This window comes from Sciurus vulgaris, assembly GCF_902686455.1.
Source record: "Sciurus vulgaris genome assembly, chromosome: 8".
Lineage (NCBI taxonomy): Eukaryota > Metazoa > Chordata > Mammalia > Rodentia > Sciuridae > Sciurus > Sciurus vulgaris.
The window spans coordinates 118,098,365-118,122,274 of NC_136468.1; the positions used below are offsets into that span (position 1 = coordinate 118,098,365).

At 38.7% G+C, this 23,910-nt stretch overlaps 1 protein-coding gene across 9 annotated transcripts in view; it reads left to right on the plus strand.

Moving 5' to 3' along the window:
- Nucleotides 1-1,113: 1,113 nt before the first annotated feature.
- The window catches only part of DEPDC5 (DEP domain containing 5, GATOR1 subcomplex subunit), a 138,474-nt gene continuing 115,677 nt past the window's right edge, over nt 1,114-23,910 (plus strand). For 6 of the 9 annotated variants that reach the window (XM_079149689.1, XM_079149692.1, XM_079149691.1 and 3 more), the window contains exons 1-8: nt 1,114-1,243; nt 2,046-2,163; nt 4,347-4,434; nt 4,816-4,862; nt 6,443-6,528; nt 7,453-7,536; nt 10,764-10,813; nt 18,507-18,576. In XM_079149689.1, coding sequence (XP_079005815.1) covers nt 2,106-2,163; nt 4,347-4,434; nt 4,816-4,862; nt 6,443-6,528; nt 7,453-7,536; nt 10,764-10,813; nt 18,507-18,576 — 483 coding nt within the window. In that variant the 5' untranslated portion in view covers nt 1,114-1,243; nt 2,046-2,105. The other 3 variants (XM_079149690.1, XM_079149693.1, XM_079149695.1) reach the window with 3 other exon arrangements.

The following is a 23,910-nucleotide window of genomic DNA, read 5'->3' on the forward strand; positions in this document are numbered from 1 at the left end:
CTCCTGCACGCCAGCTTTATTGGGGGTCCCAGAGAAGTTTCGAGACCTGCCCAGGTTCACCTCTTGAGTTTTGACTGACAGCAGGATGACAACAGACTTTCGAATCCCCACTGCCATGATAACTTTAGGTCATTTTGGCCCATACTGATCAGTTCTAATTGGATTCTTAACCATAAATTCTTTCAGATTTATGGTTAGGAGGAATTTCCCTTATCTTCCTGAGTTTTGGGATTTGGGTTGTGTAAAGGGTTGCAAAAGTGTCCCCCTTCAGGGTAACTTGGGTTCCTCTTATCAACATTATTTTGGGCCTGCATTTCTCCTGCAGATAACAGGTAGCTTGCAGAAGAACGTGATATGTTCTGTCCACTAAAGCCAGGCAGGGTTGCAGATAAATTGCTTCTTGGAAAAGAAGTCATGTGGGGGTCCACACAATGGGCCCATTTTATAGAATTTTCCCCTTAACCTCTTGTTCTCACCTTTCACTTCTATCTGTCCTCTACCATGAGGACCTATGTCCAGATCAGATGGGAATTTGGACAAAGCTATGGATGCTGATAGGTCATATTGGACTCTGTGGGGTCTGGATCCATCCTTACTTTCTTCAGAAGTGTCTGTGTCTTTTAGGCTCAGTCCTCCCGTCTGTGAAATACAATAGTAACTTCCACCAAACAGGTATACAACATGAGGATATTTGTTAAGTTATGGGTAGCTACTATTTTTATTATGAATAGCCAGAGGGGCACAGAAAGTCTTGGGGTGTTTGCAAACACTCGCAAAGTGGATACTTGCTAGCAGGAGCCATCACACTAAGTCTCATACACTTGGTCCTTTGTATTTTCCAAAATTTCTCCCAGAATTTTCCTTTTGCAACTCTCAGAAGCTCTGAGGGCCCAAGGGAGAATAATTAGCCTGGTTTACACACAAGGAAGCGGAGCTCTGGCAATACTCGCCCTGCTTCCCTTGCTGCAGGATCACTAAGTCTAAAACGAAGCTCCTGAGTACCAATCTAGTTCCTTATTTCCTTTTCAAGGCAAATGAAAAGTCTGGCAACCCGGCGGGAAACGCGAGAAGTGGTGAGAGGGAGAGGCCCCACGCTACGCCCCACCCCTGGCGTGAGCCCCGGATGAGGAAGTGGCCCGGTCACCGAGATGAGACGGAGGCCCGGCGAGAGCGGCCCGGGACGCGGGGGCGGGAAGGGGGCGGTGCCCCTGGGCGGAGCCACGGGAGCGGCGCGGGTTCTCAGGTGAGCTCCCAGTGGCGGGCGGCCTGCCGGTGCCTACAGCTCAGGGGTGGAAACCCTGCGGGTTGTGGGGGCGTACGTGGGATGTTCAGAGGAGGTGCGGGTACTTGTCCAGCGTTCGGCCTCGGGGCTCCAGCCTGAGGTGGGAAGGGGCTCCGGAGCTGCAGGTGAGTGGAGCTGCCCACTCTGAGCTGGGACGTGGGAGGCCTCCGAGGGAGGGGGCTTTGGCCGGGGTTCGAGTCCCGACTCGGTCCCCATCCTGCTTTGTCACCTTGGACAAGTCTTTCTCGTCTCTGAGCCTCAGCGGCCTCAGCTGAAAGGTCCGCTGAGAGTTCGTACGGATGGAACTCCCCTACCTTCCTCGTACTCGTACTCGCCTTGCCCAGGTCATTGTCGGAGGAACGCGAATTGTGGGAGTGCTCATAAGTGTATGAGTGACCTTGGGCAAGTCCCTTGTGTTTGCTCTCACTTTTCTCGTCTACAAATGTAGTAGGTTAACCTCTTAGGACCTCTGAATCATTCGGGTGTTATTGATATAGCTGGAGACAGGGTAATAAATGTTCCATTCACTGCAAGTCTCCTCTTTAGGGATGCGACAGATAGAATACTTTTGAAGGTTTGACCAGACCCCGGCCCAAATTCCCCTTAGTTTCTAGATTCTGTGATCATTCTCTCTCCTTGTGATTGGCGGAGTGATTTCATCCAGTGTTTGGCGCTTCCTCCCAACCGACTAACACCATAATCAAAGAACTGTTGCAAGGAAAAGTCTGACATTCCAACCTTCTTGTGTGTGTTTCAATGGCAGGGAGGCAAGATGACTTCTCTGCCCCAAGATTGGAACAGCTGAAGGAAACCAAAGGACAAGATGAGAACAACAAAGGTCTATAAACTGGTCATCCACAAGAAGGGCTTTGGGGGCAGTGGTCAGTATTGATTGGTTTTTTGGGGTTGTGCAAGTTGACTGAAGTTCTGATGTGTATAGTGCCTGGAAAATTATACATCAACTCATGTGACAGTTGAGGCTAGACAAATAACTGAGTGAAGCAGTAATTGTGATACAGCAGCAAGAAGGAGGATAGGACTTTATAAACCACAGCACTTTTCTAAAAGTATTTGTATCCAGGCTTTTAAAGAACATTGTGAATCTTGCCAGTTTTTTACCCTTCATTTGTTTAGTTGTGTTGTTTAGTACAAATTTACTGTGTATTTAAAATTCCAGCCTACACTTGTTTGGCAGATAAGAGAAACTAAAATAGTATTTCAGTGTTTAGAGTCAGTGAGACCTTGCATAGATGTGTACAGAACAGTTATGATCAAAGCATGAAACTTTGCCTGGCTCCTAGGCATAAGAAGGAACAGGATGCAGCATGTTACCTTGCACTAAAGCAGACTTTGCATAATAGCTCTGCCTCTAACTTTCCATATCCGTCTCAGGTAAGCCTTTAGTTTACCTTTTCTTCAAGTTCAAGGGTTTTCTTTATAATAGATTCCCTTTGCGCCTTGACTTCATAAATCAGGAGAAAAGTAGGGCACTTGGTAGTATGATTTTCCTTTTTCTTTTGTATAGAAATTATTTTCACTTGCATCTTAACAACCTTATTTAGTTCAGAATTTGGAATTAATGACATAATAAGTCATTTTTAGTTTTTTTTTTTTTCCTTCTTTTCAGTACTGAGGATTGAATACATGTGCTTCCACATGCTGGACAAGTGCTCTACCATTGAACTACATCCCCAGCTCTTTTTAATTTTGTATTTTGAGATAGGGTCTCATTAAGCTGCTGAGACTGCCCTTGAGTTTGCAATCCTCCTGCCTCAGCCTTTCTGAGTAGCTGAGAATATACAAATGAGCCATAGCACTTGTATGTATTTTGTTCAATATTTTTTATTTTTGTTGTGAGAATCAAAACCAGGGCCTCATACGCACCAGCAAATGCTCTACCACTGAGCTATACCCCCAAACCCTTAATCTATAGTTTAGTATGCATTTATTCCTATGTTAAATATATATAAGCTGTTAGAGGATAGGGAATGCCAGAAATGGAAAATAGTATATCATAGGATGTTTTGAGAGTTCAGTTAATGATAATAATGGACCAGATATAGGCATGGCTATATTCAAAACACAATTTCTGCTAAAATGCACAGACTATTGTTAATACTATGCTTTGTATGCCATTGATGTTGCCTAAACATTTGTGGAATAGACAAATAGTAAGTAGACAACAGAAATAATTTTGGCATAGGGAATAACACAAGTCTACCTTTTCATGTGCACAAGACATGTAGCTAGGTGATGTACCCAGGATTATAAATATAAGACCAGTAAATATTTATTTGGCATATACTTTTGCCAAACATAAAGATTATGAGTATGACAAAGTCCCTTGTCCCTAAGAAGCTTTTAGTTTAATGAGGCAAACATACAAAAAGGAAACTAGCCATGTGCAGTGGCACATGCCTGTAGTCCCACCAGCTTGGGAGGCTGAGACAGGAGGATCGTGAGTTCAAAACCATCCTAGCAAAAGTGAGGCACTAAGCAACTCAGTGAGACCCTGTCTCTAAATAAAATACAAAATAGGGCTGAGGATGTGACTCAGTGGTTGAGTGTTCCTGAGTTCAATCCCTGTACCAAAAAGAAAAAAAAAATATGTGATCATGGAACTTAATTTAGTTTATGGAAGTTTAGGAGGAGGCTTCACAGAGATTTGGCATAAAACTGTCAATGGAAATGTTTTATCAAATAAAATTTGGGATTAACCCAATGCTTCACTTTATTAACTGAATCTCCTCCACTTGCCACCTTACTGGGAGCAGAACACAGGGCTTCCTCATCCTAGGCAACTGCTACTGTTACCACTGAACTACATCCTCTGCTAGGCTGAATTTTATTGAGTACGGTTATAATTCAAATGTGAATGTACTTTTTTTATATTAGCATAAATAAAGGTGATATCTTCTTCCCCATTATGTATTATCATCCTCTTATCAGAGAAAACATTTGGCCTTTGGTTTTTTGGGATTGGCTTATTTCACTTAGCATGATATTCACCGACTCCATTCATTTCCAGCCCCTGTTTTCTATTTGAGATTGAATTGTCTTTCAGATGATGAGCTAGTTGTGAACCCCAAAGTATTTCCTCATATCAAGCTTGGAGACATTGTGGAGATTGCTCACCCCAATGACGAATACAGGTGAGCATCTTGCTAGGAACAAGAGAAGCAGGCCAACTGCTGCTTCCAATTGATTATTTTGCTTAAGAGCCTTGAAGAGCAGGACAGCTCTTTGACTTTAAAAATGCTATTATCCTTTGAGATTGGGTCAACTATTAGTTTTTTTTTTTTCCCCCAAGTGGTCCATTCTTTCTGTTTTTAAAACTGAGATGACATTGCTGAAAAATTATGTAGCTCTATCCATTCTTTTGCAAGTACAGTTTCTTTGTTTCTAATGGACTTCTCATTGTGCTACAAGTTACAGTATGTCTAAGAGTGATTTGTTTGACTTTTGTGGGGGTTGAAGAAAGCTGGGGAATTACTGCTTAAGGTCTCTCACATCTTTGTTTTTTTCTTTATTAGCCCTCTGCTTTTGCAAGTCAAGTCACTTAAGGAAGATTTACAAAAAGGTAAACATACAGATTTCTCTCTCTCTCTCTCTCTCTCTTTCTCTCCCCCCCTCCTCTTTTTAAATTCAGTTGTCAATGGACCTTTATTTTATTTTATTTATTTTTATGTGGTGCTGAGGATTGAACCCACTGCCTCACACATGCTAGGCAAGCACTCTACCACTGAGCCACAACCCCAACCCCTACAGCTATCTTCTTTGAGATTTTTATGTTTATTGTCTCAGAAACTAACAGACTTCCTAATCTCAGGGTATGAGGGCAAGTACTTTTTTTCTTATCAAATTGGATTCGCTCTTTAAAAAATTGTTATCTACCAAAACTGCAAATGAATCTCATTTGTCAGCAACTTGAGGACACTGAAGAAGCTATACGTAGAGTCAGGAGAAAAGTTAATCTGACTATAGGAAGTTTTATATTTACCCCTCCCACACACCTAAAAAAAAGATGTTGGTAAAGCATAGTTTCCTAAATATCATATTTTTTCCCCCACAAAATATTTAAGTGCATATTCTGGATGAGGTCAGGGCACAAAAGAAAATTTGATTGTTCTAGCGCTTGTCCATACTGTGTACAGGGAGTGTGTGTGTGTGTGTGTGTGTGTGTGTGTGTGTGTGTGTGTTTATGTATGGTACTGGGACTTGAGTCCAGCAGGATTCTGCCACTGAGCTACTTTTCCAACCTTTTTAAAAAATTTTAGTTTGATCCAAGGTCTTCTCCTAAGATGTCCAGACAGCCTCGAACTTGTGATTTTCCTGCTTCAGCCTCCCAGATAGTGGAGATTATAGGTGTGCACCACCATTCTCGTCTACTTACTCACTCTGGATCCAGATCTTTTCCCTTTTCCTCTAATGGCTATGCCATGCTGCCCAAGGAGTTGATATGTTACTTGATAGGAAATAATTCCTTATATAGTACTTAAGAGAAACAAACAAAAAAACGGTTATGAATTCTCCTTAAGAGCTTTGATGTTAACTGTTCATATTCAACCATTTGATATTTCAATTTCATGGGAAAAAATCCTGGGCTAGGAATGTAGGTTGGTGGTAGAATATTTACCTACTATAGGAAAGACCCTGGGTTTTGATCCCTAGCATGCGGGCACACACACACATACACACACACACACACACACACACACACAAATCCTACTGTGTCTTCTTAAGACTGTCCTTCATACCCTTACCCCATCTCCTGTCACATTTCTTATTTCTTATTTATTAAGCTTTAGGGCTCATTGAAAAGTTTGTTTCTTCCTGAACTACATTGATGTCTTCATTCCAAACAAGAAAAGATTTCTTTCTTATGAATTTTTATAGGTCTTTGAACTTTCTTATTTTGCTGTGTTGCTTTTTTTTTTTTTTTTTTTGCTGGGGGGTCAAACTCAGAGGTTCAGTATGCTAAGTACATGCTCTGCCATTGCGTTACACCTCCAGCCCAATGTCACTTTTTAAGTTCCTTGAAGGCAGAGAACATGTCTTGGCAAGTGTTGCTTTTTTAATATCTCCATATTTATAGGTAAGAATATGTTTACCTGGTTTTTCAAAATGTGTTCTCTGATCCAGATTTTTTTTCTGTTTCAGAAACTATCAGTGTGGACCAGACTGTAACTCAAGTGTTCCGGCTAAGACCTTATCAAGATGTATATGTGAATGTTGTAGACCCTAAAGTATGTCTGTGTTCTGGGCTTGAATCTTTTTTTGGAACAATTAGCACCCTTCCTCCAAGTCTAAGTCATTAAGGAAATAATGAGTTACTTACATATAGTGTTAGATAATTAAATATGTGATTATATATAGGTCATTTAGATAATAGGTGGTGGACTGGGGATGTGGCTCAGTGGTAAGAGCGCTTGCCTGGCATGCATGAGGCCCTGGGTTTGATCCCCAGTACGCCCCCCACCCACCCTGCCAAAAAAAAAGCAAGAAGAAGAAAGGATTGTAGGTGGTATCTAGGTTTCATTTAAATTTCCCCTGCTGCTCTTCAAAGTTCATTCTAGTAAGATTCTGTATGTGAAGCTGTATGTATAATTCTCTGTTAAATTACTTAAATTTCTTTATTTCTAACTTCTGTTCTTGAAATGAGACTATAATAGGTAAAAATCACTGTCCAAAGGTATTATTGATATTATAAAGGGAAATAAAGTTCATAGTTCAATGTTATGTTAGTATGGTAGAATTCAAGACTAAAACACAGGGCATGGTGGTGTTTACCTACAGTTCCAGCTACTTAGGTGGCTAAGGTGGGAGGATCACTTGAGCCTATGAGTTCAAGACCAGCCTGGGCAACATAAGTGAAACCCTATCTCAAAAAAATAAACAACAGACAACAACAACAAAAAGACTAAAACACTAAAACTTTGATTTGATACTCTTCACTAAACGTGATAAGTGCAGTAGGATCTATTGGAGACTTTTCTGTACTTAAGTGCCTTCGGTGTATAAAATTCTATTTGTCAGGATTTTGCTATTTAGAATGATCTTTCAGTAGTTTTTCTTTCTTGCAAAAGTTTTTTTCCAAGGTGAGTGGGCATTATCTTATGATTATAAAGTGTGGCAAAGTAATGCAGAGAAGTATGTTTGATTCCTTTTAGGATGTGACCCTTGACCTAGTGGAATTAACTTTTAAGGATCAATACATTGGCCGAGGGGATATGTGGCGACTAAAGAAAAGTTTGGTAAGATGTGATTTAAAAAAAAAAAAAGCCTCTAACTTTTTTCATTATATAAATAATTCTTCATCATAGAGATTTATAAGATCTACTAGGGAGAAGAATGTAAAATCATTTCTGCTTCTAGCATATGCAGATAATTACTGTAACATCTTGTCATATCCTCTTCAATTCTCTTTGTGGTTGTTTTGAGCTTTGTTTTTGTTTATTGTTACAGATGTTTACTTTGTATTTTAGGTTTGAATGGGAAATTGTAGAACTAGGTCTTATGGATTCCAGGTTGTACTGCTTTTTGCTGTACCTGTCTCCCATCATCCTTATTTATTTATTTTTGTGGTGCTGGGGATCGAACCCAGGACCTTGTGCATGCTAGGCAAGTTCTCTACCACTAAGCTACACCCCCAGGCCCCCTTTTTTCCTTTTTTGAATCCAGGGGCACTTTACCACTGAGCTATACCCATAGTCATTTTTCTTTTGAGACAGGATGTCAGTAAATTGCTGAGGTTGGCCTTGAACTTGATCCTCCTGCCTCAGCCTTCCCAATAGTTGGAATTACAGGCCTGCACCACCACTCCAGGCCCTATTTATATATTTATTTTGGTACTGGGGATTGAACCCAGGGGTGCTTTACCAGTGAGCTGTGTCTACAGCCCTTTTTATTTTGAGACAAGGTCTCACTAAGTTGCTTTGGGCCTTTCTAAGTTGCTGAGCCTGGTCTGAAACTTGCAATCCTCCTTCCTTGGTGCCCTCCTGCTGAGTTGCTGGATTACAGGCATGTGCCACTGTGCCTGGCTCCTATTTATTTTCGTGGTGCTGGGTATTGAACCCAAGGCCTTTACACAGACTAGACAAGCACCCTACCACTGAGCTACATCCCTCACCCTTTTTTATTTATTTATTTGGTACTGGGGATTGAACCCAGGAGCACTTAACTACTGAGTCACATCCTTAGCCCTTTTTAAGATTTAAGATTTTTTTTTTTTTTTCGGTGGTGGGGATCGAACCCAGGGCCTTATGCTTATAAGGCAAGCACTCTACCAACTGAGCTATCTCCCCAGCCCCAGCCCTTTTTTATATATTATTTAGAGACAGAATTTTGCTGAGTTGTTTGGGCTACCTTAAGTTGGCTGACTTTGAGCTCAAGAGCCTCCTGCCTCAGCTTTTGAGCTGCTGGGATTACCATAGTGCCCAACCAATTTTTAATGAGCCTTTTCCGCTTAAAATGACCAGGTCATCAAAATTGTGACTGGTTATTGAACACTCCTCTTATGCAGTTTTTGTGTACTATGAAATGACAAATATAAGTAGAATTTCCATGCAGTGTATATTTTTGGGAAGCAAAGTCTTTGGAATGGAAGTTTCCATTTCCTAAAATAAGAGATAAAGTGAGAAATAGGAATGGCAGTGTGGCTCAGTCATAAAGAGGATTGCTTAGCATTCTTGAGGCACTGGGTTCAATACCTAGCACTACCAAAAAGAGTGGCTCTGGGGATTCTGAGGCAGGAGGATTATGAGTTCAAAGCCAGCCTCAGCAACAGTGAGGTGCTAAGCAACTCATTGAGACTCTGTCTCTAAATAAAATGCAAAATAGGGCTGGGGTTATGGCTCAGTGGTTGAGTGCTCTGGGTTCAATCCTTGGTACAAAAAAAAAAAAAGAGAGAGAGAGGAGAGAAAGAGAAAGTGACAAACTGTGCAGTATTTAATTAATTAATTAACTTGTGGTACTAGGGACTGAACTGAGGGTTGCTCTACCACTGAGCTATATCACCAGCCCTTTTTATTTTTATTTTGAGACAGGGGTCTGGCTCAGTTGTTGAGGTTGACCTTGAGATTTTCCTGCCTCAGCCTCTTGAGTTCCTGGGAACTCCATAGGCATGTTCCAGGGTATCTCTCAGTTGTACTGTATATAAATGAATGTGTAGTTGGGTGCTGTGCATGCCTGTAATCTTAATCTTAGTGATTTGAGAGGCTGAGGCAGCAGGATCCCAAGTGCACTGTCAACCTGGACAACTTAGCTGGAGACTATCTCAAAATTAAAAATAAGAAGTGCCAGACCTGTAGCTCAGTGGCAGAGTACCTGTGGGCTCAAACCTCTGAACCTCAAAACACAACAACAAAATGATTTAAATGTAGATATTTGTGTAAACATGTGTGAAGTATATGTGTCAAACTGACCACTTATTATAAGCTGGTCTTAACTATTGCCTATGCTTTTGTCTATAAGTGCTAACTTTTTTTTTTTTTAATTTAAACTTGGTTGCTTTGTTTTGCACTTTAAAAAAAATTTTTTTTTTAGTTGTAGATGTACACAATACTTTTATTTTATTTATTTATTTTTTTTGTGGTGCTGAGGATCAATCCCAGTGCCTTACATGTGCTAGGCGAGTGTTCTACTGCTGAGCCACAACCCCAGTCCCTGTTTTGTACTTTTGTAATTCAGAAAATGCTTTACAGTATCTGCTTTTCCTGTATTGAACATCAGGACTTTATGGTAAGACAATGAAATTTTATCACATCAGTTAGGTATACTACAAACAAAAGTTTCATCTACAAACAGAACTCTTTAATCAAGAGTATTTTATCTGGATGTGGTGACACATGCTTATAATCCCAGCTACTTAGGAGCTGAGGCGAGAGAATTGCAAGTTTGAGGCCAACCTCAATAATTTATCAAGGCCCTATGCAACTTAGCAAGACCCATCTCAGAATAAAAAATAAAAAGGACTGCAGTTAAGCGCGATTTCAATCCCCAGTGCAACAACAACGACAAAACATTTTAGGGGTTGGGGATGTAGCTCAGTGGTAGAGGCTTGCCTAGAATGCTTGAAACCCTGGGTTCAATCTCTAGCACCACTAATAATTAAAACTAAATAAAACAAATGAGTCCTGTAAGTAATGCATCTCATTTATAAAAAATTGAAAACATTTTACAAAATGTATACTCTGATACACATCTGAATTTATCCCATAATTAGACTTTAAAGGGCATTTAAAAAAAGAAAGAACCCCAACATATTCAACAGTGAGTAGCCTAGCAGAATAATGCTGGTGCATACTTGACAAACTCTTAAGCATCTATTATTATACTTGTGACAACATGGTGTCCTGTGGGGTAAATCTATTCCATGTTGATTACACTTTGAGTTGTTAGGAAAGATTTAAAAGCCAGGGGACCTTGTTTGTGGCATTTCATGGCCTTGACAGGTTGAATTTCTTTCTCTCTCTTCCCTTAGGTCAGCACATGTGCCTATATCACCCAGAAGGTGGAATTTGCTGGCATCAGGTAGGTATTACATCACTCCTGACCTACCAACTAGTAAACAGAAGTAGGTTCTAATGCAAGAACAGGGGTACATAAGGTACTTGAGGCATTTTATGACCCATGTAATAAAATACAAAAGAACTTAAAAGTTTAGATTGTAACATAAACAACAAAAGGCATAGGGCTGGAGATATGGCTCAGCTAGCTGGTAGAGTGCCTGCCTTGCAAGCACAAGGCCCTGGGTTCAATCCCCAGCACTGCAAAAAAAAAAAAAAAAAAAAGGTATGATAGTAGTTTTAAGATTAAGTGGAAGAAGTTGCTGAAGCCCTGGTATTCTGTAGCAAAGGATTTACAGACTTATATATTATATTAGATTTGGAAAAAAATCTTAGATCCATATCTGTTTATCTGCCTATATTATCATTATTATTTTTTGGTACCAGGGATTGAATCCAGGATATATTCCAGTCCTTTTTAATATTTTGTTTAGAGACAGGTCTTGTTGAGTTGCTGAGGCTTTCTTTGAACATATTCTCTTGCCTTAGCCTCCAAGCCACTGGGATTATAGGCTTGCACCACCATACCCATCCTTAGATGAATATATTTAAGCATACTTCATTTTACAGATTAGGAAACAGGTTTGGAGACATACAGTGACTAGAATAGTAGTTCCTGATTTGTTGCCTTTTTAAGTATATTGCTGTGCTCTAGGTTTGTCAAAATTATTTCTATATTTCAATTTGTAATGAAAATAAAAAAATGGTCTTTTTGAAATCCTCCTTTTTTTTTTTTTTTTGGCAGTACTAGAGATTGAACCCAGAGCCTTATGCTAGGCATGTGCTCTGCCATGACTACACCCACAACCCTGAAATTCCTTTTAAATGCAAAAAGTACAACATGCATGTAGTACAAGAATTCAAATAGTATAAAAGCGCATAGTGGAATATAAATCCACTGCAGATGAAAACTATATCTTTTCTAAAATTCACTATGTATATTTAAGTATATTTATATCTGACTCACTTGTAGTGATGCTAAGATTGATCAGTGGGCTTAGATAGAATAGTCTGGTGCCCCATTATAAAACTCCCTAACCAACTTTTTATTTTATTTTTTATTTTTTTAGTTGTAGGTGGTCATAATACCTTTGTTTTATTTATTTTTATGTGGGGCTAAGGATTGAATCTAGTGCTTCACACATGCTAGGGAAGCTCTCTACCACTGAGCTACAACTGCAGACCCCCTAACCAACTTTTTACCTAATGGTTTCATCCACTGATGATTGTTGCAAGATGATGATTTTCTTTCTTTTTCTTTTGTTTTTGGTACTGGGGATTGAACCAGGAGCACTTAACTACTGAGCCATAACCCCAACCCATTTTATTTTCTATTTGAGACAGGGTCTTTCTAAGTTGCTTGGGGCCTCACTAAGTTGCTGAGGCTGACCTTCAACTTGTGATCCTCCTGCCTCAACCTCCTGAGTTGCTTTGATTATAGGTGTGTGCCACTGAGACTGACAAGATGGTGATTTCCTAATTTAGTCATTCCTTCCATAGCCAGAACCCTTTTGTAAGGAACGTTTCATCATCAACCAGGGCTATTGATTCATCTGAAATACTGATCCTGAAAAGAAGAAAGGATAAAGGACTCATCCCCCCCCCCCCCCAAAAAAGGATGCTTTTAAAGTTGTCAGAGGGTCAGAATTCTTTTTAAAAATCCAAGCAACTAAACATAACCCAGAGAACAACTAAGTATCTAAGAGAACAATACATGCAACCTAGATTCATGCTTTCAATATAAACTAGTCTCTGGTGGATGGTGAAATCAGAATTTAGGCAGTCTGGATCTATTCCTACAGTGTCAGGCATTAGCCATCACTGTGATCAGTATTGAGGGTGATGTTGAGCAAATCAGGTCAAATCTGCATTTCCACATCTGCAAAATGGAATGATTGGTTTAGAATCTATTTCAGTCAAGGTAATACTTTCCTGAAAATGTTTTAGACTTTTTAGTTCTATGTGTGCCACATAGATCTTAGGTTTCTGTTATATAGTATGTGTGCATTTTAAATATTTAAGCATGTAAAAACCATTCTTAGTTGTGGTCCATACAAAAACAGGGTATGAGGGCTGGGGCTGTAGCTCAGTGGCAGAGTACTTGCCTAGTACATGGGAGGCACTGGGTTCAATCCTTAGCACCACATTGAAAAATAAACAGACATGCTGTCCATCTACAACTGCAAACAAACAAAAACAACAATAACAGCAACAACAAAACAGGATATGGGCTTGATTTGACCTGCAGGCTATCTATAGTTTGCTGAGCCCTGGTTTGGAAGCCCTCTCAGAGTGACTGGGGACACACTTCAGTGATAATGCACCTACCAAGCATGCATGAAGCCCTGAGTTCAATCCCCAGTAGTGCAAAAGTAAAACAACAACCCTTTCAGATTCCTTATTTATTTATTTTTTTTCCTCTTCTTTTTATTTTTTGGGTGAGGGTATTGGGTATAAAGCCTCATGCTTGCTAGGCAAGAGTTCTGTCACTGGCCTACATCCCCAGGCCTTTTTTTTTTTTTTTTTTTTGAAATAGGGTCTTGCTAAGTTGCTGAGACTGGCCTTGAACTTGTGGTCCTCCTACCTTAGCCTGTTGAGTTGCTGGGATAATAGTCACGTATCATCATGCCCAGCTATATATACTATTTTGTGTTCTTTTATCCACTTAAAAGCATATAAATATTTCTTATGAAATTAGAACACCTTGTAAGCATTATTGCAATGATTCCATGATATTTTATTTTATGGACACAGTATAATTTATTTATTTATTTTAAAAAATGTTTAGATGTTGATAGGCCTTTATTTTATTCATTTAATTATATATGGTGCTGAGGATCAAACCCAGTGCTTTACACATGCTAGGCAAGCACTCTACCACTGAGCCACAACCCCAACCCTAATTTATTTAATTAATATGCCACTGTTGAACATTTTTACTTCTTCAGAGGTATGTAATGTAAGTGACTGTCCAATGACCATACTTTGTTATTTTAGCTTTTTGTTCCCAGAATGATGAAACTTGGTTGTAAAGGTGGTGAATATCATTGATTCCCAATAGCTCATTGATAGAAAAGGGAGGGAAGTGATCTGGTCAAGCTTATGGAACTAATGCCCTCCAGTCTCTTCATCCTGATCTAGGGCTTGGTGATGTGCCATTGTGCCTCTTTGTGGGAAGTCATCTGTGTTATTTGGTTGTGTCCTGGGGGATATGGATTTCATACTTGCATTTGCCAGTGGCATTTTTCTCTTTTGAACTGGTAGAAAAGAGTACTGCCTCATGGTTATTCTTGGCTTCGATTGGATAAGGACAAATTAAGACCAAGGAGTACAAATCCGCATTGTATTTTCTGTATGTATACATGTGTTAATAAAGGACTATTTCCCTCTGGGCATGTTGGTGCATGTTTGTAATCCTAGTGAATTGGGAGGCAGAGGCAGGAGGATCACAGTTTGAGGCCAACCTGGGCAACTTAATGAGACCCTGTCTCAAAATAAAAAGGAGCAAGGAAAGTAGCTCAGTAGTAGAACACTCTCCTGATTCAACCCCATTACCATCAAAACCAACCAACCAAAAAAAACAAAAACAAAAACAAAAACAAAAAATCCCCTACAAATCACTATCTAATTTACCAGGTCCTCTCATTATTGGTATGTCATTTAATATTCCTAAGAGCTCTAGAAGAGGGAAGAGGCAAGATTCTTATGAACCACATTTACTGAATTTTAAAAACTTAAGGTTCAGAAAAGATTGTGGCTTGATCCCTAATAGGAAGTGAAAATGCAGGAATTAGCCCAAATTCTTTATTTATTTTTTATTTTAATTTATTTTTATTGTAAACAAATGGGATACATGTTGTTTCTGTACATGGAGTAACAGCATACCATTTTCGTAATTATACATTTACATAGGGTAATGATGTTTGATTCATTCTGTTATTTTTTCCTCCCCCCACCCCTCCCACCACTCTTTTCCCTCTATACAGTCCCTCCTTCCTCCATTCTTGCCCCCCTCCAACCCCCCATTATGTGTCATCATGAGCGAGATCCTTCTCCTTTTGGATTTTTGAGATTGGCTTATCTCACTTAGCATGATATTCTCCAATTTCATCCATTTGCCTGCAAATGCCATGATTTTATTTTTCTTTATAGCTGAGTAATATTCCATTGTATATATATATACCACAGTTTCTTTATCCACTCATCAATTGAAGGACATCTAGGTTGGTTCCACAATCTGGCTATGGTGAATTGAGCAGCTATGAACATTAATGTGGCTGTATCTCTGTAGTATGCTGATTTTAAGTCCTTTGGGTATAGACTGAGGAGTGGGATAGCTGGGTCAAATGGAGGGTCCATTCCAAGTTTTCTAAGGAATCTCCACACTGCTTTCCATTGTGGCTGTACTAATTTGCAGCCCCACCAGCAATGTATGAGTGTACCTTTTTCACCACATCCTCTCCAATACCTGTTGTTGCTTGTATTCTTGATAATTGCCATTCTAATTGGGGTGAGATGGAATCTTAGTGTAGTTTTGATTTGCATTTCTCTTGTTACTAAAGATGGTAACATTTTTCCATATGTTTGTTGATTGCTTGTCGATCTTCTGTGAAGTGTCTACTCATTTCCTTAGCCCATTTGTTGATTGGATTATTTGCATTCTTGGTGTAAAGTTTTTTGAGTTCTTTATGTATTCTGGAAATTAGTGCTCTATCTGAAGTATGAGTGACAAAGATTTTCTCCCACTCTGTAGGCTCTCTCTTCGCATTGCTGATAGTTTCCTTTGCTGAGAGAAAGCTATTTAGTTTGAATCTATCCCAGTTGTTGATTCTTGCTTTTATTTTTTGTGCTCTGGGAGTCCTGTTAAGGAAGTTTGATCCTAAGCCAACAAGTTGAAGATTTGGACCTACTTTTTCTTCTATAAGATGCAGAGTCTCTGGTCTGATTTCAAGGTCCTTGATCCATTGTGAGTTGATTTTTGTGCAGGGTGACAGATAGGGGTTTAGTTTCATTCTGTTGCATATGGACTTCCAGTTTTCCCAGCACCATTTGTTGAAGAGGCTATCTTTTCTCCATTGCATATTTTTGGCACCTTTGTCTAGTATGAGCAAATTGTATTTATTTGGGTTTGTGTCCGTCTCCTCTATTCTGTACCATTGATCTACCTGTCTGTTTTGGTGCCAATACCATGCAGTTTTTGTTAATTCTTTATTTTTAAAAAATTTTTTTAAAGTTGTGAATGGGCCTTTATTTTACTTATTTATATGTGGTGCTGAGAATCTAAACTAGTGCCCCACACATGCTAGGCAAGTGCTCTGCCATGGAGCTACATTCCCAGCCCTAAGCCTGAATTCTTTAACACTGCTTTGCGTATACATTCTTAAAGAAGTTGGTAAGTTAGTTCCGTAAATGAGCTTGTTTTAGAGATCCCATCGATGTGGTGTTTGGTAGCTTGTATGTAGAGTGCTTCTTCTAATAAAACTCACACAGAATGTGGGATTGAAATTGTACAGGGTGAGGTATCTATTTGTGTGTGTGTGGTACTGGGGATTAAACCCAGGGACACTTTACCACTGCGCTACATGTCCAGCCCTTCTTATTTATTATAAAATAGGGTCTTGCTAAGTTATTGAAGGTCTTGCTTAGTTGCTGAGGCTGACCTCAAATTTGGGATTCTCTTGCCTCAGCCTCTTGAGATCCTGGGATTACAGGCATGCACTACTGTGCCTGGCCAGTTTGAGTATCTCTTATCTGGCGTTAGAAATATTTCAGAAACTGAATTTTTTCAAATTTTGGAATACTTGCATTTACATAATGAGAGATCTTGGAGCTGGGACCCCAGTGCAAACACGGAATTCATTTATGTTTCATGTTTACTTTCTATACATAGCTTGAGAGGTAATTTTATATATATATATATTTGGCCCTGGAGATTGAAACCAGGTTCTTATGCTTACTCTGCCACTAAACTATACCCACAACCCCAATTTTACACGTGCTTTTGGTGTGCTTGTCTTTTGACTCTAACCCATATCATAATGAGGTCAATGGAATTTTCCACTGTGGCATCATGTTGGCATTCAAGTTGGATTGTGGAGAATTTTAGATTTTGGGTTTTTTAGGTTAAGGATGCTCAACCTGTAATATTAAAGAAATAGTAGCCCTGCCTTAGATCAGGCTTATTGCACTTGACCATTCACAGACATAATTGGGCAATAGTGTATTAAGAGACTTTTTGTTTTAGGACCCTGAGAAGCATATTGAAAATCACAGGCCTGGTCCAACCTTCTCATTTTACAAATACAAGAGAGGCTCAGAGAGGTTGATTGAGAGTGTCCAGCATTTTCCTGGGTAGTCTCAGTTATGATAGTTTCTGTTATGACTCATGGCACATAGCATTGTCTTGGCTTTTATTTATATATATAAATATATTTATATATATTTTATATTATATATATTATATTTTATATTTATATATATTTATACATATATTTATTTATATATATTTATATACACACACACGTGTGTGTGTGTACATATATATGTGTGTGTGATTTTTTTTTTTTTTCCTGGGGATTGAACCATGGCCTTGCATATGCTAAGAGCATGTTGTAATATTCCTCTAGACCCATTTCTTCCTTTCTTATGAGGATTGATTTCTTAGATTGGGCAGTTGAGGACATTGGGAGAAAGAGTGAGATTGGTAGAAAAGAAAAGCTTGAGTGGTTGATTGAGGGATGATTACAAGGTTCTCAGATATCTCTCCAAGATAGCATTTTATGTTAATATTTGCTATTGTCATAGTGCTTTCTTACAAGAATAATCCCTAGTACTCTTAATTGAATACTTCCTTATCCTAGTTTCCCACATCATCTGGTTTAATTCTCAGAATAGCTCTAGAAGATAGGTATCATTGTCTTATTTTATATAATAAGAACATTGATCCTGCCAGAGTTCCCCATGGTCATTCAACTAATAAATGGCACTTACAGCTGGGATTCCTCCCTTGATTAGTTTCTCCCCAGGTTGGTCAAGTCTTTTTACTCTGTTATCCATTTTGTGCCCTTAAATTTTTTCAGAGGAAAAAAGTTGGAAAAATGTAATACTAAATTGCTATTAAAATTTTTCAACAGAACCAGACTGCCTGTGGTACTGAGCATTGAATCTGGGGTGCTCTACCAGTGCGCTACATCTGCAGACCCTTTGATTTTTTGGGACGGGGTCTTGCAAAGTTGCCAAGACAGGCCTCAAATTTATAATCCTCCTGGTTTAGCCGTACAAGTAGATGAGATTACAAGTGTGCACTATCTTGCCACACACACCTGGTGTTTCTTAATGTTTTATGTGACATGGTTTCTTTTGAGATTTGACCAAAACTAGATAATCTTGCATTTCAGAAGGTTATGGATTCCTTGAAGCTCCTTTTTTCCTAGAACTGTAAATTATCTATGAACTCCCAGATTAAGAGCTCATGTTTTATGTATTCATTGCACTATGAAAATGTTTTATGTTGTGTAATCTGTTCATGGAATTCTTTTTGGAAGTGTGTAATTGATCAAGTCATTTGGGTTTAAGTATTAGAGTAGAGCTAGCTTCCTGAAGTTCCTATTTCTCTTGATTTAAGACTTATAATAATTTATGTTTGTCTTTCCTTTCAGAGCACAGGCTGGTGAGCTGTGGGTCAAGAATGAGAAGGTCATGTGTGGTTATATTAGTGAAGATACCAGGGTAAGATTTATAAAAAGTTTTTTTTGGTTTTGTTTCCCCATAGTATTACGTCTAAGTCCTAAAATCAATAAAACAAAGAAAAAAAAACTCCTAATTGCTATTGTTTTCCTTTTTTTTGTTTTTTTAATTTTTTTTAGATGTTGATAGACTTTTATTTTACTCATTTATTTATATGTGGTCCTGAGGATCGAACCACTGCCTCACATATGCTAGGCAAGTGCTCTACTACTGAGCCACAACCCTGTTGTTTGCCTTTATGGAAGTAGAATCAGAGTGCTCTGCAACTCTGATGTTTACAGTTGCATCTTTCCAGGTTGGGGTGGTTCTTTGTTTTTTTCTTCCAAATCAGTCTATTTAATAGTCAACATAGAGATATGGTGTCTAGTCTGCAGGATTCTGTGTTCACTGTACATAGCAAAATGAAACTCAGTGGAAGATCATGTCATAAACATGAAGAGAGAACTTTGCAAATGAATCCCCTTCTGTGGGTCTCTGCTGTGGTGGGAAGAATCCAAATTGAACTGCTGGGGATATTACTCATGCTAATCAAACTGTCTCAACTAGGAGTGATTTTTCTCCCCAGGAGTCTTTTGGCAATGGCTAGATTTATTTGGTTGGTATAACAGAGGCATTTTGCAATTGGCATCCAGTGAGGATACTGCTAAGTATGCTAAATATATAGGATAGGCCTCCAAATAAAGAATTACCTGGCCCAAATGTCAGTAATGTTGTGGGGACTGTTTTGTGCATTTTGGTGTGTTTAACAGTATCCCTGGCTTCTGCTCACAAGATTCCAGTTTCACCCTTTAACCCCCACCCTACAAATCATGACACCCAGATACATCTTCAGACAGTACCAGATCCCCTGAGGGGCAAATCACAACAGGTTAAGAATCAGTGTCTTGGGCTGGGTATATAGCTTAATTGGTAGAGTGCTTGCTTTGCATGCACAAGGCCCTGGGTTCAATCCCCAGCACCACAAACAAACAGAAAAACAACAACAAAAAAGGAATTCAGTGTCTTCACAGGTAACTGCCACCTGAATTTCATTTTTAAATTTTCCTGTCATTTACTTAGTGTTAGTAAATATATATTTTACCTAAGTAATATATTATTTGTTTATTTATTTATTTATTTATTTTTTGTGGTACCGGGGATCGAACTCAGGGCCTTGTGCTTGCGAGGCAAGCACTCTACCAGCTGAGCTATCTCCCCAGCCCTGTTTAGTTATTTTTGAGCTTTACTAAAATGCAATGAAAATGTATGTAGTCTTACAGATAGTTTTTTTTTTTTGTACTCAATATTATATTTAATTAAATTAATTAATTATTTTTTTGAGTACTGGAGATTTAAATAAGAGTTGTTTTACCACTGAGCTATTCCCCTAGCCCATTTTATTTCATTTTGAAACAGGGTCTAAGTTGTTCAGGGTCTCATTATGTTGCTGAGGCTGGCCTTGAACTTGAAATCCTCCTGCCTGAACCTCCTGAGTCTTTGGGAGTACAGGTGTGCCCCACCATGCCTGGCTTAATACTATACTTTACATCTATAATTAGGAATGTATTTGCTGGTTCATGGGTTCCACTCTGTGAGATAGTGCCACTTTGTTTTTCAAATTGTTTGGACCAGTTTATGCTCTGTAGCAATGTATAAAATTCTCCTTTCGTTTTTTTAGTTTTCCAAATACCTGGCATTGGATTTTAAGGTTTTCACAATTCTAGCAGGTATTAATACTTTATTATTCCAGCGAATTGGGAGGCTGAGAAAGAAGGATAGCAAGTTCAAGGCCAGCCTCAGCAACTTAGGGAAGCCCTATGTCCCTTAGTGAGTGAGACCTTGTCTCAAAATAAAACAAAAGGGGCTGGGGATGTAGCTCAGTGGTAAACTGCCCCTGGGTTAAATCCCCAGTACACCCCCTCCCTCCAAAATTGGTATTTTTATAGTGATTTTAATTTGCTTTTCCTCAGTTTTTTTAAAAATTCAAAACTCTTAAGTATGACTGACAAAGATCATGATCACTGGCATGTGTTTTCCTCTTTACCATCATTCATCCACTGAACAAATATCAAAGAACTTACTATGTTCCAGTTACTATTGCTGGGCATTGGGAATCCATGGTGAACACCACTAACAAGGTCCTGCTCTTAAGAAACTTACCTAATGTGGGGACAGATGTGACTAGTTACCCAGTCCATAAACATGGACTAGAGTGACATCTCTGACGGAAATTAATTTGGGAATGAGAGGAACTAGGGTGACTTTCCTGGTAAACTAGTGAAATAAATTAAAAATTCTGAGTGAAATGGAGCATTGAGATAGAGAATTACAGGAAGATCTTCTTTATAAAGGTGGACTGAAAAGGTTTCCCTGAGAAGGTATCTGAAAGGTGAGATAGCTAGTGTGTAAAGAGTGGGTGAGAAACATCCAGGCAGAGGAAACATTGGTGGGGACAGTGTGGTGGGAGTATTGCATGCAAGCAGGGACAGTGATGTTGGTAAGGTGTAGGTAGGTTCCAGCCAATTAACTTGAATTTTGAGGGCCATTGTAACCAGTTAGGGTTTATTCAAATAGTAACTAGAATCTGCTGAAGGATTTTAGGTGGGAGAGTGATACTTATTTTATTTATTTTTATTTTATTTTTTATTTTTACAGACTGCATTTTGATTCATTGTACACAAATGGGGTACAACTTTTCATTTCTATGGTTGTACACAATGTTGATTCACACCATTCATGTAATCATACATGTACCTTAGGGTAAGAATGTCTGTCTCAGTCCACTATCATTCCTTCCCCCACCCCCTTTCCTCCCCATTTCCCTCTACACAATCTAGAGTGCCTCCATTCTTCTCTTGCCCCCCCGCCCCCTTGTTGTTTATCATCATCCACTTATCAGAGAAAACATTCAACCTTTGGTTTTTTGGGATTGACTTATCTCACTTAGCATGATATTGTCATACTCCATCCATTTACCAGTAAATGCCATAATTTTGTTCTTCTTTATGGCTGAGTAGTATTCCATTATGTATTTATACCACAGTTTCTTTATCCATTCATCAATTGAAGGGCATCTAGGTTAGTTCCACAATCTAGCTATTGTGAATTGAGCAACTATAAACATTGATGTGGCTGCTTTACTGGAGTATGGTGATTTTAAGTCCTTTGGGTATAAACTGAGGAGTGGGATAACTGGGTCAAATGGTGGTTCCATTCTAAGTTTTCTGAGGAATCTCCATATTACTTTCCAGAGTGGTTGTACCAATTTGCGGCTCCGCCAGCAATGTAAGAGTGTGCCTTTTTTCCCATAACCTTGCCAACACTTCTTATTGCTTGTGTTCTTGATAATAGCCATTCTGATTGGATTAAATTACAATTTTAAAAGAACACTGTTGTTTTTTGTTTTTCAGTACAGAATAGAGTGAGGTATAGTCACTCCATGAATATGACATAACAGTCAACCTTAATAAAATGTATTCACAATTAACAATATGAACTAATTTTTGCAACACAATGTTAAGGGACAAATTTCCAAAAAAGATTATAGAAAGCCAAATATTCTTTTTGTAACATTAAAAATGCTAAATGCTTATTTTTATTTGTTCTTTTTAGTTATATATGATAGTAGAATCTATTTCGATATATTTATATAAGCATGGAATATACCTTACTCTAATTAGGATCCAAGTTTTGTGGATATACAAAATGGAAGGATCACTGTTTTTTTTTTTTTTTTTTTTTTGGTTTGATTTTGTTGAACAAAAACCCCAAAGAAGGGCTGGGGCTGTAGCTCAGTGGTAGAGCACTCGCCTCACACGTGTGAGGTACTAGGTTTGATCCTTAGTACCACATAAAAATAATAAAATAAAATAAAGGTATTGTGTCCATCTACAACTAAAAATATTAAAGAAAAAAAGCCCAAAGAAACAGTAGCTATAAGGTTTAAAAGTCAACTATTTTAATTTTCTTCTCATGCAAGAGAACTCTGTGGTTTAATAATTCATGGCTGGCATGACAGTGTCACACTTATTGATGATCTAGGGCTCCTTCTGTCTTCCTGCTCTGCCATCCCCAAATCATGGCTAGGACTTCCATGATTCAGCTAGAGCTACAGTAACCACATCCATATTCTAGGCTGAATCCAGAGGGAGAGAAGAGACAAGAGATGGTTACTCTCCAACCATGTGCATTTCTTTTAAGGGCATAGTACGTCCATTTACATCTTACTAGGGCTCAGGGTTAGCATGCATGAGGCCCTGGGTTCCACTCTCAACAGTAAAACAAACAAAACCCCATTTATATCTTACTGACTAGAACTTTGTTGTATGTAGTTGTTTAGACCAGAAAGTTTAGTCTTTTGGCTTGGTCCCTTGTGCCCTAGAATAGAATCTGCTTGGAAAAATGCATGTTAGGTAGTTACTAAGTAGTCTCTCTAATATCTGTTGAGTGAAATTTTGTTTTATTATTTTTTGGTACTGGGGATTGAACCCAGAGGTGCTTTACCACTGAGCCACATCCCCAGCCCTTTTTAATTTTTACTTTTGAAACAGAGTCTCCCTATGTTGCTGAGACAGCCTCAGACTTCTATCATCCTGCCTCAATATCCTGAGTTGCTGGGACTACAGGCATATACCATTGTGTAAAATTTTAAGTAATGAATGTTATAATGCCTTCTTCATTTGCATTGATATATTTGGTGGAGAAACAAAATGTGGTATTTCCACATAATTTTCAGCAATAAGAATGAAATTCTTAATTTCCAGTGTACTGACGGTCTGTGTGTCTGTGTTGGGGGGGGGGGCAAGTTTGGGGGAAAAGAATGTGGTTCTTTTTTCTTTAAAAATTTTTTTAAACTTTTTTGAGATGTATGCATGTGTTGCCTGTGCTGGTCTTGAACTCATAATCCTTCTGCCTCAGCATCCCTAGTAGCTGGGATTACATGTGTGCACCCCTCCTTTCTTCAGTTTGACATTCTTTTTGATTCATGAAACAAAGTAGATGAGCTTGGAAAACATTATGCTGAGTGCAAGAAACCAGTCACAAAAGACCACATAGTGTATGATTCTATTTCTGTGAAATATTCACAATTTTTTATGAAATGTCCAGAATAGGCAAATTGGCAAATCTGTAGAGACAGAAATTAGTTTAGTGGTTGCTAGGGGATGGAGAGAGAGGAGTTTGGGGAATAAGAGGTAATGGATATGGGTTTCTTTCTGGAGTGATGGAAGTGCTCTGGAATTAGTGGTGATGGTTGTACAACATTGTGAATATACTTGAAACTACTGAATTGCAGACTTTAATGGTAAATTTTTTGTCATGGGAATTTTAATGTTAAAA